The 15042-nt window shown below is 39.6% G+C and overlaps 1 protein-coding gene across 7 annotated transcripts in view; it reads left to right on the top strand.

The window, feature by feature from the left end:
* Positions 1–15042, top strand: part of cep131 (centrosomal protein 131) — a 147485-nt gene that overhangs the window by 112278 nt on the left and 20165 nt on the right. For 6 of the 7 annotated variants that reach the window (XM_063030546.1, XM_063030549.1, XM_063030545.1 and 3 more), the window contains 7 exons: positions 1786–1888; positions 4983–5184; positions 5804–5911; positions 6870–6987; positions 9945–10019; positions 10742–10884; positions 13083–13260. In XM_063030546.1, the coding sequence (XP_062886616.1) occupies positions 1786–1888; positions 4983–5184; positions 5804–5911; positions 6870–6987; positions 9945–10019; positions 10742–10884; positions 13083–13260 (927 nt within the window). Of the gene's footprint in view, positions 1–1785; positions 1889–4982; positions 5185–5803; positions 5912–6869; positions 6988–9070; positions 9188–9944; positions 10020–10741; positions 10885–13082; positions 13261–15042 lie in introns of those variants that run through there. The other variant, XR_010015784.1, reaches the window with a different exon arrangement.

Here is a 15042-nt window from a genome sequence, read left to right as displayed (position 1 = left end):
TCTTATACACCTCTATCAGGTCACCTCTCATCCTCCGTCACTCCAAGGACAAAAGGCCGAGTTCACTCAACCTATTCTCAAAAGGCATGCCCTCTAAACCAGGTAACATCCTTGTAAATCTCCTCTGCACCCTTTCTATGGTTTCCACATCCTTCCTGTAATGAGGCGACCAGAAATGAGCACAGTACTCCAAGTGGGGTCTAACCAGGGTCCTATTTAGCTGCAACATTACCTCTCGGCTCCTAAACTCAATTCCATGATTGATGAAGGCCAATGCACCGTATACCTTCTTAACCACAGAGTCAACCTATTTCACACTCATGAATTCCACACTCATGATTTTTCATTATATTATTGATTGCTAAGAATTTTCTAGAACTTCTTGAAGCAAAGCTATTAGAATCCTCATTACCTCTGTTGTTAAGATTATTGATCTATCGGCCCCTGGGTTTGTTCTTGAAATTGGGAATGACATTAGCTATTGACTAGTTCTGGCAGTATGTCCGTTGTTAAATCAGAATTATTTTGGTTATTGGTGGCACTTGCAGCACAATTCAGCTTCTGTCAGATTTCTTTAAATGCAAACAACAATTAAAAAAAGCCATCCATAAACTTCGACTATTTTTTGCATCAGACTTTTAGAGAAATATTATGTGAAACATAAAAAAGAACCAATATTGCCACCTACTACATTTATTCCACATTAATTTATATAATTAATAAGTACTATATATAATTTATGTTTTGTGCTTACTGTTCTACAGAGAATTCAGTCATTTAACTTACAGTCTTTTAAGTTTAGCAGTATTTCTATGTGTACCAACTGAGAACACCATATCTATTGCCATGAAATAATGTCTTTCTTTCCCCTGAATAATTTCCAAAGTAGCTGTTTTCTTAATTTTTTATGGTGTGACCAAAACCATCCAAAGCCTGTAATCTCTTAATATTGTTACTGAATCCATTTAGTTTGACTGACATCAGAACATAATTTATTGCCATAGCAGCAGATAAATAACTTACTGAATATTGCTTTTACTCCAAAAAAAAATTGGAGAGGTAGGTGGAATGAAGATATAACTAATATTCCAATGTATGAATTAGGAGTAAGAATCTGCACTCAGTCCCTCAAGCCTGTTCTAGCACTTGTGTGATCATTTCTGCACTGCCACCCATCGTAATCTCTCACTGGAAATGTCCTGAAGAAGGGTCACAGCCTGCAACATCGACTGTTTATCCATCTCTATAGATGCTGAATATCATTTTATAGTTACAGTGCTGGAAGTCAAAATGCAAGGCGATAATGAAGTAGATTATATGGTCAAGAGTCCATTGTAATGTACTCGAGGACCATTGAATAGTCTTATAACAGCAGGATAGAAGCTGTTCTTGAGCCTGATGGTACATGCTTTTGGGATTATGTATCTACTGCCTGATTGCAATTACAATTTAACCTGTTTTTTTAGGGAAATTAGCATTGCTAAACTAAACACACATATCTTTCTGTTTATATATTTTTCCACTGGAAATAAGTGTTTTTGTTGTGATTTAATTTATAATTTTGGTTATACTCCACTGCAACAAGATGTTAAGATGTTAAGCTGAGGTTCTGTCTGGTGCTCAGCAGACCTAAAGGATCTTATGATCCTATTTCAAAGATATAAAGAGCCTTATTTTCTTGATTCCTCTCATTCACTATTTTCTGTAATCCGAGAATTTCAAAAATCACCCTTTTTGAAATGCAGGGTTTCTTGTAACATCCTTACAATATTATTTTGTTTGCAGGAAATCAAGAAGTTAAAAGAATTAATGAGTGCAACAGAAAAAATCCGCAGGGAGAAATGGATAGATGAGAAAACAAAGAAAATTAAGGAAATTACTGTAAAAGGTATCAACATATAAAATTGTCTGTTCTAATCAAAATTCAGAATCAGGTTTATTGTCACTGGCATATGACGTGAAATGTGTTGTTTTTCGTCAGCAATACAGTACAATACATAAAATATACTATAAATTACAATAAGAAATATACAGTATATTAAACTTAAATTAGTGCAAAAAGAGAGCAAAATATTGAGGTAGTGTTCATGGGTTCATTGGCCATTGAGAAATCTGATGGCGGTGGGGAAGAACATCCTGATCATCATCGGGCATGTTGTGAGTAGCCACTACCAATGATGGAACATGATGGACTGCTCATTACTTCACTGGATGAATACAATAGTGACAACTCTCATGAATCTTTACGCCATATGGGACCACAGATCCTGCTTGATGAAAACTTGATCAATGTTCAAATACTATTTCCTTCTCAAATCTTGCACAACAGATGCAATGTGTATCAGGTATGAACACGTCACAACTCTCCCAACACCTCCCCAACATACGATCTGTATCATAAAAAGGACAAAGGCACTAGACGTTAAGTTGCCACAAAGTTGCACGCCATGCTGATTTGAAAATACATTCAGTAGCCACTTTAGTAGGTACACCTGTACACCTACTTGTTAATGTGATATAAGTGACTTTGACTATGTAATAATTGTTGGTGCCAGATGGGGTGGTTTGTTTATTTCAGAAACTGCTAATCAACTGAGATTTTCACGTATGCCAGTCCGTAGAGTTCGCAGAGAATGGTGCAAAAAGCAAAAATAAAAACACCCAATGAGTGCCAGTTTTGTGGGTGAAGGAGAGAATTCATTTGTTAATGAGAGAGGTCAGAGGAGGATGGCCAGACTGGTTCAAGCTGACAGGAAGGCAGTGGTAACTCAAATGACTGTACATTAGTACAGTAGTGTGCAGAAGAGACCCAGGCATTGAATCTTGAAATGGATGGGCTACAGTGGCAGAAAACCACATTGGGTTCCACTCCTGCACCTAATAGAGTGGCCACTGAGTGAATACCTCTGGTCCTCACTTCGTCTATATCCTGGTACTCTCTCCTAACAACACTAAGTATTGTCACCAGAAGAGCATCTTGGGTGGGCAATTAATGCTCAGATCCCAGAAATGAGTAACAAGAGATAAAAGTTGTAGTTGTAATCTGTATCACAAACAAGAGAAAGTCTGTAGATGCTGGAAATCCGAGCAACACACTCAAAATGCTGGAGGAACTCATAGGCCAGGCAGCGTCTATGGAAAAGAGTACAGTTGACGTTTCGGTCCGAAACCCCTCGGTAGGACTGGAGTAAAAATTCTGAGGAGTAGATTTAAAAGATGAGGGAGGGGAGAAAGGACCTTCAGGTGAGAGGTGAAACCTGGAGGGGAGGGATGAAGTAAAGAGCTGGGAAGTTGATTGGTGAAAGAGACAGAAGGCCATGGAAGAAAGAAAAAGGAAGAAGGAGCACTAGGGGGAGGTGATGGATGGGCAAGGAGATGAGGTGAGAGAGAGAGAACAGGGGATGGGAAATGGTGAAGGTGGGGGTGGGGGCGGGCATTACCGGAAGTTTGAGAAATTGATGTTCATGCCATCAGGTTGTAGGCTACCCAACCTAAGTGTGGCCTCATCACGAAAGTGGAGGAGGCCATGGATCAACAGATCGTAATGGGAAGGGAAGTGGAATTAAAATGGGTGGCCACTGGGAGATCCCGTTTGTTCTGGCGGACGGAGCGTAGATGCTCGGAGAGGTGGTCTCCCAATCTTCATTGGGTCTCACTGATGTATAGGAGGCCACACAGGGAGCACCAAACACAAAAAAATAACCCCAATAGACTCACAGGTGAACTGTTGCCTCACCTGGAAGGACTGTTTAGGGCCCTGAATGGTAGTAAGGGAGGAGGTGTAGGGGCAGGTGTTACACTTGTTCCGCTTGCAAGGATAAGTGCCAGGAGGGAGAATGGACAAAGGAATCGCACGGGGAGCGATTGCTGCGGAAAGCAGATAGTGGAGGGTAGGGAAAGATGTGCTTGGTGGTGGGATCCCATAATGTATTTCCTTGAAATGAGCTGCTCTGCACACTTCAGTACATACATTTTGCAAATGTGTTGGGGAGAAACGCTGATTTAATTAAATGGGCATCTTCCCTATTTAAAATATAAAATTTTAATCTTCACAAAATGTTTATCTTCCTGCCTCTTCCATGTTAAACATGGAAACATTTTCTTCTTGTGCAAAGATTGGACCTTCATGTAAATACAAGCCTGTAGGCCTTTTCCTGGCAGTCATGGAGTTGAGAGTTAGTAGCTAATAATTAACCAATTAATCTGAACTACGTGACCTCAGTCTTCTATTCAAGCCCGAGGAAAGCTTTTTACTCAAAACCCACATGACTGAGAAGGGAATTGATTGTCACATCCTTGCCTTGTCCACACCTTCGTTCTCCCCCAGTTATTCCTCTTATATCTTGCATCAGCTTCCACTTACTCAATATCCTGACCTGCTCAGCCATTGTCCCTGTGAACATACATTTCGTCTGCCAATCCTTGTATGACTAGCCCTAACAACCGAGGTCAAATCCAAATTCCAAATCAAGTTTGAGGTCAAATGTTTTAATCTCGACCTGTGTCTCTTACGCTCCCCAGCATCTCTGTGTTTTCGTCTCTGAGCTTCTAACCTTTGTAATATGCCTTTGTCAAAAGGCAGCATCCATACTTAACTGCCCCCAGGTTATGCCTTTTCTCATTACTACCGTCAGAGAAGAGGACGTATGGGAGCCTAAAGACAAAGTCTCAATGTTTTAGGAGCAAAATCTCCCCCTCCACCATCATATTTCTGAACGCATGAACACTACCTCACTATTATTGCTCTCTTTTTGCACTATTTATTTTTTATGTATATTTCTTATTATAGAGTACTTTATGTATTGCACTATCCTGCTGCCACAAACGACATATAGCAGTGATAATCTGATTCTGATTTTTGAAGTAGCTGAAGTGAGGTGTTTTTATATAAGAAGCTGTAAACAGTATAATTTCATTTCAATAATATTTTTATTCCATAGCATTACTCACAGACATATATAACTGAAGTGTTTGATTTCCAGGCTTGGAACCAGAGATTCAGAAGCTAATAGCTAAACACAAGCAGGAAATAAAAAAACTAAAGGCATTGCATGAGGCTGAACTTGCGCAGTCTGATGAACGTGCAGCTCGTCGGTACATCAGGCAGACCGAAGAACTGAGGGAGCAGCTGGAGAAGGAGAAAGATGATCTCTGCCAGAGGGAGCGAGATCTTGCCAGGCAGAGGTTTGAGGAAAATTGAATTAAATTGTTGCCTGCCACTTGAGCTGAATGTTGTCTACTTTACAAGTTTGCATCAGCCTTATTCCCTAATATCTATGATTTTAGTTTAGACCTTGAATATTACTAGGATTTATACTTCAAACTTGCATTTGGTCATAAAAGCTCTTTGTGGCTGATTTTAGATATAGATTACTTGACCATTCTAAATGTTTCCTGGTACTCTGAGGAAGGCACATAAGAAAGAACAACTTTAAATTAGAGTTTTGTTTCATTAAAAATCATATAAAGTATCAAATTGTACTGATGCATTCATTTTAAAAAATTAAATACTTTGAAATTTGTTGACTAGCAACATAAGTGTCGAAGACCTTCTGTGTCCCTTTCCAATTTTATTAACATGACTTCTTACAAATTGATGTTGTGAATGCCATGAAAAAGCAAATTCAGCACTTTGGCTTCTGTGTTGAACTTTTTGAAATGAATGTTTTCTGTATATAATACCACCCAACTCATTGGCTTGTTTTCTCCTGCATAGTTGGCACATCTTTGCAGTCTTAAAAAGAAATAGATATTACCTTATTCGCATTGAACAATGAAATTGATCACTGCTGTGTGTCGACAGATACGAGAAGCAGCTTGAACAGGAGGAACAAGCTATCCAGCAACAGCGAAGGAGAATGTATGCTGAAGTGTCTGAAGAGAAAGAACGCCTGAATCTGCAGGCAGCTCGGTGAGTTGACTCTGTAATTGGGATTTTAAGTAGAGCTTCAATTCACTTTTCATCCATTTCAATCTTACCAGGGAATTGAGGGCCTGAGTTATAGGAAAAGGTAGAAAACGTTAGGACTTTATTCCCAGGAGTGTAGGAGACTGAGGGGAGATCTTGATAGAGGTATAAAAAATTATGAGGGCGTTTGGATAGAGTAGCAAGCAGGCTTTTTCCACTGAGTGGGTAAGACTAGAATTAGAGGTCATAGGTTAAGGGTGAAAAGTGAAATATTTAAGGGGAATCTGAGGAGAAACAACTTCACTCAGAGGGTGGTGCGAGTGTGGCATGAACTGCTAGTGGAAGTGATGGATGCAGGTTCAATTGCAACGTTTAAGAGAAGTTTGGATAAGTACATGGATGGGAGGGGTATGGATCAAGTACAGGTCGATCGGACTAGACAGAATAATAGTTTGGCATGCACTATATGGGTTGAAGGGCCTGAATCTTTGCTGTTAGGGCTCAATGAGTCTTGATTCTCTTCTGAAAGATAATTTTCCTGTGAGGGTTGTTTGCACAACACTTTAACCTACTGCTACCGAACCAACCCAAATAGAATTGTTTAGTGACTCATCCTGAGAGTTCAAATATGTAAGGTCTTGTATTTCCACCCTTTGCCTTCTAGCAGGAACTAATGGGGACTAAAAGTTGAGACCAATTTGTGTCAGCGACATCCCTCATGAAGTTGGTAACTCTGCTGACTTGGACTTGGTGGATTGAATGACCCTTTGAGCTGTAACGATTCTGACTTCACTCTCTAGCAATAAGGCTTTACAAAAGAACATGTACTGAGCTTGTATGCTATATATCACATTGATTATTCTTTTGGATTTAAATGACATTGCTAGAACACTGTTGTTTGTAATAGTTCTTTCCTTTTAAGCACATGATATTTTACAGATATTTGATTATTTTTATAAAGGCAACGAGCAGAGTTGGACGAGCTACGAAGTCAGCTGGAGGAGAATTGTTCCCTTGTAACAAAAGCCCTGAAGGAGGAATTTGAAAAGGCAAAGGAAGAGCAGGAGAGACGACACCAGGTAAAATTCTCTTGGGATGTATATGTAAGGGCTGGGTCAATACCAGTATATTTATAATGTTTGGAAATATTTCTTCTTGGAACCTCTTTATCATATGCATCTGCAGGGAATAGATGGTGACTGCTATGGGTCTGTTAGAAGTCATTAAGTAGCAGGGAATTATACAGCAATGTAACAAACCATCTGCTAGAGGAACATAACCAGTCCTACTGCAGGATTTCAGCCTGGAATACAGACAATTCCTTCTCCCCGCTCCAGAGATACTGTTCAACCTGCTGAGTTCCTCCAGCAAATTGTTTTTTGCTCCAGATTCCAGCATCTGCAGTCCTGTGCGTCTCCAATAATACAGCAGGATTTGATCCTTGGATGGCCCTTGTATGTCATAGTCATAGTCATACTTTATTGATCCCGGGGGAAATTGGTTTTCGTTACAGTTGCACCATAAATAATGAATAGTAATAGAATCATAACTAGTTAAATAGTAATATGTAAATTATGCCAGTAAATTATGAAATAAGTCCAGGACCAGCCTATTGGCTCAGGGTGTCTGACCCTCCAAGGGAGGAGTTGTAAAGTTTGATGGCCACAGGCAGGAATGACTTCCTATGACGCTCAGTGTTGCATCTCAGTGGAATGAGTCTCTGGCTGAATGTACTCCTGTGCCCACCCAGTACAATATGTAGTGGATGGGAGACATTGACCAAGATGGCAAGATGTATTAACAACATTAGCCCACTCATCCCTTTGATCCAGTTCTGCCAGTTCATGAGATGAGAATCAGAATCATATTTATTATCACTTTCGTGCCATGTTTTGCAGCAGCAGTATTGTGCAAGCCATAAAGAAGCATACTATAAGTTACAGTAAGAAATATATCAAAAAAAGGGCAAAAATAATGAGTTAGTGTTATTATTACTGATATATGTAGTGAAATTTGTTGTTTTGTGGCACACTGCAATACATACAATATGGCATAAGTTACAATAAGAAATATATTTGAAAAAATTAAGTGGCGAGGTAGTGTTCATTGTTCAGAAATCTGATGGCGAATGGGAAGAAACTATTCCTAAAATGTTGAATGTGGGTCTTCGGGCTTTTGTGCCTCTTCTTTGATGGTAATGAGAAGAGGGTGGTGCGGGTCCTTAATGACAGATGCCGCCATTCTGAGGCATTGCCTTTTGAAGATGTCCTGAATGGTGGGGATGTTATTACTGACATATGCTTTCATGTCTCAAACTTGGCTCCTTATCACTTCGTTCCCTTGTCTAGCGAAAACCTGTCAATAGGATTTAAAATTACTGAGCTACCGTTTACTGCTATTGTGGGAAAGATCTCTATGAAAGTAGAGCTTCAGGATTTGAAGGCTGCTAATATGATACCATTGTTGAAAGAGGGTGAAAGGGATAGGTTACTTAATTACAGGCCAGTTAATCTAATGTAGGCAATGGATAAATTTGATTAATCTAAAAATTCTGATCTTAACAATGAATTAGCACAACTTGGTCAAGGGCCTTCAGCAAAATTTGATAAGTGTCAACAACACTCCTGTGGATCTGGAATCATTTTGTGCAAATCCAGTAGCGTTTTGGATACAGATACTGACAGTCATCTTTTGAAATTTTATTCCTATTGATATGGCCAAGTTTAAGTTTCATAGCTGCTGTTGAATTTGAACCCCTGCCTCTGGATCGATCTGTGTTACTGAAATGGTTACAGCCAATTGTGCCACCATCTCCCAAGGACTTTAGCAGGCTGTGTGGCAGATATTTGAGTGGCACAGTGGCATAGTGGTTAGTACAACACTTTACAGTACCAGTGACGTGGGTTCAATTCCCACGGTTGCCTCTAAGGAGTTGTATAGTTCTCCCCATGACCACATGGATTCCCTCCAAGTGTTCCAGTTTCCTTCCACAATCCAAAAAAGTACCAGTTGTAAATTGTCCTGTTTAATTTGGGGGATTGCTGGGCAGAAAGAGCTGGAAGAGCCTAGTCCGTGCTGTATCTCAATAAATAAATAAATAAATAATATTAAATACAAATACGGTTCACAGCCAGTGACTAAATAGTTACTGTTGCCCCACAGATGCCAACACCCTATTTGTGACACACTGGAATTTCCAGCAAGCATTTGTGCTTAATTTTTCTAAGATGTTAGTTCCTCTTCAGGATTTCCTAAGAGCTTTTGGCCTGATGGTTCAAAGTAAGTGTATTATCAAAGTACGTTTATGTCACCATATATTACCTTAAGATTAATTTTCTTGCAGGCATTCTCAATAGAACAAAGAAATACAATAGAATCAATCAGAAACTACACACAAACACTGACAAGCAACCAGTGTGCAAAATAAGAGCCGGACTGTGCAAGTACAAGGGAAAAAAAATGAATAAATAAATAATACTGAGAATATGAATTGTAGAGTCCTTGAAAGTGGACACTTGTGTGAGGGTGGAACACAATACTTCGTTTTTTCTGTGACCTTTTTGAGGAGCACCTACTTTACCATTACATTTCCAGTGATTTTGTGATGTCTTTCGTTTTTCCCGATATCTTGTCTCAAAATAGCTTTTGCTCATTGTCTGTAGGTTTTACTGTAGGTAGGTTGTTCAGTGGCAGGAGTTATTGCAGCTGTGTTGATCATGCATTTATGCATTCTGCCAGCAATGGCTGAATAACGTCATGAATATTAACTCTTAAATGGTTTAATCCCCTTCTTCAACTCAAGGCATTGTGTATGCCGAGCAAATTTAAACCCAGTTTGAATTTGGCTCAGTCCAGGTCTAGCTGATTACTGGTTTAATTACTTAAACTGCCACAGGGAATGTTACAGATTTCTTTTGTTTAGTCTGTTAATATACTGTGGTAATATTGAGCTTCTTTCACTTAATTAGTTTGCAGACAAATGCATGTAAGCAGAAGTTCAATCTACTTTTTAATATTTCTGTGTTAATTTGAACAGGCCGAAATTCAATCATTGAAAGAAAGACTAGAAATTGAGAAACAGGCTTGGGAAGAAAATTATATGAAGAAACAGGTAACTTAATGTTAAAGTGTGTACAAAATATATTTTAATACAGCTGAAATTGTACCTTGACAGAGAATATGCTTAGGCAAATAAATGTTTTGTTAAAACTAAAGGGTGAATTTTAAAATGTAAATTATGTATGTGTGTGGGAGGGAGGAACAGAGCTTGCTTTGAGGTTGTTTTGTTGCTTTGTGTGTTCTATTTCCCTGTGTTCTGTGTTGTTCTGCCGAGCATTGTAGGCATTCTCTGTTGGTGCCTGAAAGTGTGGTGACACTTGTGGGCTGCTCCCAGCATGTACATGTGATAAATATACTTTAATTTTGATCTTGGTCTTGAATCTTAAATTATGATCCTGTGTTTCGACCCGAAACACTGGCAATATCTTTCCTCCCATGTATGTTACAAAACCATATACTGTCACAAAAATAATATTAGCACGTGTCCCTGGCCAGAAGGTTGATAGTGCATGGAATATTGTCCAGGAGTCATGTTTCTGCAAAAACAAGTATGCAGCAGTTCCTCATCTCATGTTGGGTCAGCTGCAGACAAAGGCAAATCAGTTTGTCTCACACTGTGCCAGCCACAGACAAAGGCAAATCAGCTTGTTTTCTTAATTTGAACAATTGATTATTTTAAGCTAAAATCATTAGGTTTGCACTTGTTAAATCAATCATTATAAGGAACCCTAAGGTGGCACTGTGAAAGATTCAACCATTTTCCTTTTTTTGTAGGAGGCTTGGTTACTAACCCGTGAACGAGGACTGAAAGAAGAGGTACGCAAAGGACGGGACAAAGAAATTGAACTGGTGATTCAACGACTGGAAGAAGAAGTTAGAGTTTCTAAGCAGGAATGTGAGAGGGCAGCTGAAAATACGTAAGAACATTTTGAAGTTTTTTTTTGCAAAATAGGATGTTTTTGTACTTTAATTAGTGGCTTAAAGTATAATCAGTGTACTTCACCTTTGCATAGGTTCTCAACCTTATGGAGAGGTGAAAGCGAGAATATAGCAATGCAGGTATCAGAATCATAATCAGGTTTATTATCACTGACGTCATGAAATTTGTTGTTTTGCAGAAGCATAGTATAAGTACAATAAGAAAGATACACTGAGTGTCCACTTTGTTATTTATAGGAGTAGAACCCAGTGTGGTTTTCTGCTGCTGTAGCCCATCCACTGCAAAGTTCTATGTGTTCTGCATTCAGAGATGCTCTTCTGCACACCACCGTTGAAACACGATTATTTGAGTTACTGTCATTTTCCTGTCAGCTTTGACCAATTGGCCATTCTCCTCTGACCTCTCAATGACAAGGTGTTTTTGTCCACAGAAATGCTGTTCACTGGATTTTTTTTTTCTTGTTCACACCATTCTCTGTTAGCTGTAGAGATTGTTGTGTGTGAAAATCCCAGGAGATCAGCAGTTTCTGAGATACTCAAACCATCCTACCAGGCACCAACGACCATTCCACAATAGAATAGGTCACTTAAATCACATTTCTTCCTCATTCTGATGTACATAAAAAACAGGAATGCATCCTTGGTTGCTGAAGAAACCAGAGTTGATCACATCATCCATTTCTCATTGGGTTCACCAGTGCTACTGGAGATCTGAAGGGCTGCTGATGCTATGCTATTACTCAAGAAAAGAGAGAGGGTTAAACCAAGAAACTACAGGGTGATGAGCCTAGCACTGATGATGGGAAGCTTACTGAGTAGTGTTGTCAGGAACAAAATAAATGTTAATTTGGAAAGCTGTTGATTCCCCAAGGAGAGTCTATGTGGATTTGTTGAAGGATGTTTGATTTGATTAAATTAATTGAGTTAGTAGAAGATTGACCACCAGCTCTGGAAGAGCTTTATAAATATAATACAGTTGAAAGTTATTCTTCAAGATACTTGTTGTCGTCGTTAGGTCGCATCTGGATTTCCAGTTGGCGGACGATTTCCCTACATGCCACTGTGTCCCAACACTTGCCCACAACATCCCTAGTCTTGTCCAGCTTGGTCCAATCCAAGATACTACAGAGGGTATTTGTTAAGAAGACAGAAATCTATGAATATACAGAGAGTATGTTGATAATGATGTAGAATTCAATAGGGAAAACAAAAGCATTCCCATTGCAAGTATTCATATTTAAAATTGTTGGAAACCATCTGGAAGGGAAATCAGGCAAATTCTTTTTGCTGGAATGTATTAGGACCTGAAATGCTCTTATTGGGGAGGTGATGAGCCCACAAAAGAAAATTAAGCAGATATTGGAAGGTGAAAGACTAAATTGCAGATCCACAGGCTAAAAGTATGGGAACGGGTCTAAGCACACTTTCTGTTTCACAGAATTGACACAGGGATGAAGGGCAGAATGACCTGTTTAGTTGCAAATTTCTGTTGTTCTAAGTTGTGGACTTCCTTGTAACTTGTCAGACAATCTTGAATGAAAAGATTTATGAATTTCCATCATTACAGACTTCCACCATTTGTCATTTTTTCAAAGAAAGGATTTATAAATGCTGGAAGTCTGTAATGATGGAAATAGCACATAAGGCAGTATTTTTGGAAAGAGAAAAACAAAGGGGATGTTAAAAGCAAAAGCATCAGTGAAACAACATTCAAACCAAAGCTTGCTGCAGGAAGTTTCAGAGTAAATTTATTATCAAAGTATGTATATGTCACCTTATACTACCCTGAGATTTATTTTCTTGCAGGCATTTACAGTAGAACAAAGAAATACAAAGACTGACAAATATCCAATGTGCAAAAAAAAGACATGCTGTGCAGATACAAAAAAAGCATATAATAATAATAAAAAATAAAAATAGCTAAATAAGTAATACTGAGAGCATGAGTTATAGAGTCCTTGGAAAGTGAGTCTGTAAGTTGTGGAATCAGTTGTGCTGAGGTGAATTGAGGTTATCCACACTGGTCCAAGAGCCTGCCAGTTGAAAGATAATAACTGTTGATATGGGACCTGAGTATCACCACAGCAAATAATGGGATCGATGGGGTGCCAATGTTGTTGCATTACACAGAATGAAAAGCAGCTGCCATCCAACATGTAAAACCAACCTTTTGCAGGATTAAACATGTTCGTCACAAATATGAAACGGAATTACGGGAGCTGGAACATTCCGAACGTAACCTGCAGGAAAGATGCAATGAATTTAAGGCCCAACTGATGGAAGCAGAGGGAGAGACCATCCGGTTCAAAGGATTGTTAAAATATAAAGAGCAGGAAATAGAAGATATAAGAAAGGTAACATTGTTTGATCTTATTTATACATTCTGTTATCCACTTCTTCCATCAATGACGTCCAGAAACAAAGCTGGTCAATCCAGTTCCTCACTTGTAATGAGTTTATTTTGGCACTGGCTCCAGTCTGGATGCTATTTGTATTGCAGTTGGGGAGGATTAAACTAATTGAGACATGAAAGCTAGTTCAACATAGAACCGGCGATTTTGAAGCATGCTTTCTAACAGCTCTGTTAAGTGAATATCTTTTGTCATCTCTAGGATCTTGCAGAGGAGATGTCTATGGTTCACTGTATCATAAGCTGCTCACAAGTCTACAAAACCAGCACCTGTTACCATCCCTTGCTCAAAATCATCTTCGATATATTGTGTGAGGTTGAGCAGTTGGCTTGTTGTTGATTTGCTGGGGCGGAAACCTGCTTGCTCTGGAATGATCTTCTCATCTACAGTTGGTGCTATCCTATTGAGTGTCAGGCGTTCAAACAGCTTATTGGTGTGGCAAAGCAGTGAGATTGGCAGAAAACTCTTAGGATCTGAGGGCTCTTTTTCTGGGCTTTAATAGTGCTATTACATGTGACTTCTGCCAAATACTAGGTAGCTTGTGTGTTGCCAGACAGTGGTTGAACAATTGTAGGAGCCATTTCTTTGCTTGCTGTCCAAAATACTTTATCTGCTCTGATGCTCTGTTGTCAGGACCAATTGCTTTCCCGTGTTTTAGCCTAGATATACCAATTTCCAGCTCTTCTGTGGTGAATGGTCCAGTGAAACCAGGGTCAACACTGTACTTCTTCCCATCTAGTTGTGCTCTTGGTTGTTTCTTGTTGGTTTTTCCATTTAGGAGCAACTGGTGTGCAACTTGGTTAGCAGACACATTGGGATGTTGGGCAGCTTTCTTAGGATCGCCTCCAAGTTTGCGTATGAGAGACCATGCCTTCTTGCTGTTTTTTGTAAGATCTGTTGTCTCTATCAAGGTGTTCCAGGTGTTTTGACGCTCTTGAGAGATACTTAACATCACCCTCTCACTGGTAGATATTGTTTCCTCTGAGAAGGGGTCAGATTCAAACATTGAGACATACTCCCTGTAGAGTTCAGCGTTCTCTTTGGTGAGACCAGAGATGTGGTGTGCTCTGGAACCTCGGGGGAACTTCCTTTTGGCTGTTTTCTGGACAGCTTTTGCAAACAGGTTGTAGTGCTCAGGTAGTGGTTTAATATGTTTAACCTTATGGTCAAGTGCTCTTGTGAACCCATTCCAATTGGCCTTCTTGTTGTTGAAGCACCTTTTGAATGGTACGACGGTTGGTAACACGGCTGCATTTACCTGAATACCAATAGGACGGTGCTGTGTCTGTGGTACTAGGTCTGTGACAGGCTTCTTGCAGAGGCCAGCGATGTCATTGCTGACAATGGCAAGATCTGGGTTATAACTGCACTTCCAGCTGGCACTGTGGAAGGAGGCTGGCAATTTCGGATCGTGGATGAGACTGAGCTGGTTAGAGTCCATCCGTTCTTCGACTCCTTGTACCCCCATTGGGTACTGTGGCTATTAAAGTCTTTAATGATGATCTGTGGTTTACTGTGCAGGTTGGATACAGGGTTAAAGAAGCTGAAATCTGTGCCTGGTGGCTTGTACACTGAGGTCACTACTACTACTGCTACTATCCCAATGGAATAAAGGGAATTCCAGAGGCATGAGAGATGAGCTTGCCCAGGTAGATTGGAGGAGGATACTGGTGGGGATGATGGCAGAGCAGAGTTGGCTGAAGTTTCTGGGAATAGTTCACAAGG

The sequence above is a fragment of the Mobula hypostoma genome, chromosome 22 (assembly GCF_963921235.1).
Source record: "Mobula hypostoma chromosome 22, sMobHyp1.1, whole genome shotgun sequence".
Classification (NCBI taxonomy): domain Eukaryota; kingdom Metazoa; phylum Chordata; class Chondrichthyes; order Myliobatiformes; family Myliobatidae; genus Mobula; species Mobula hypostoma.
This window is presented reverse-complemented; position numbering and strand designations above follow the sequence as displayed.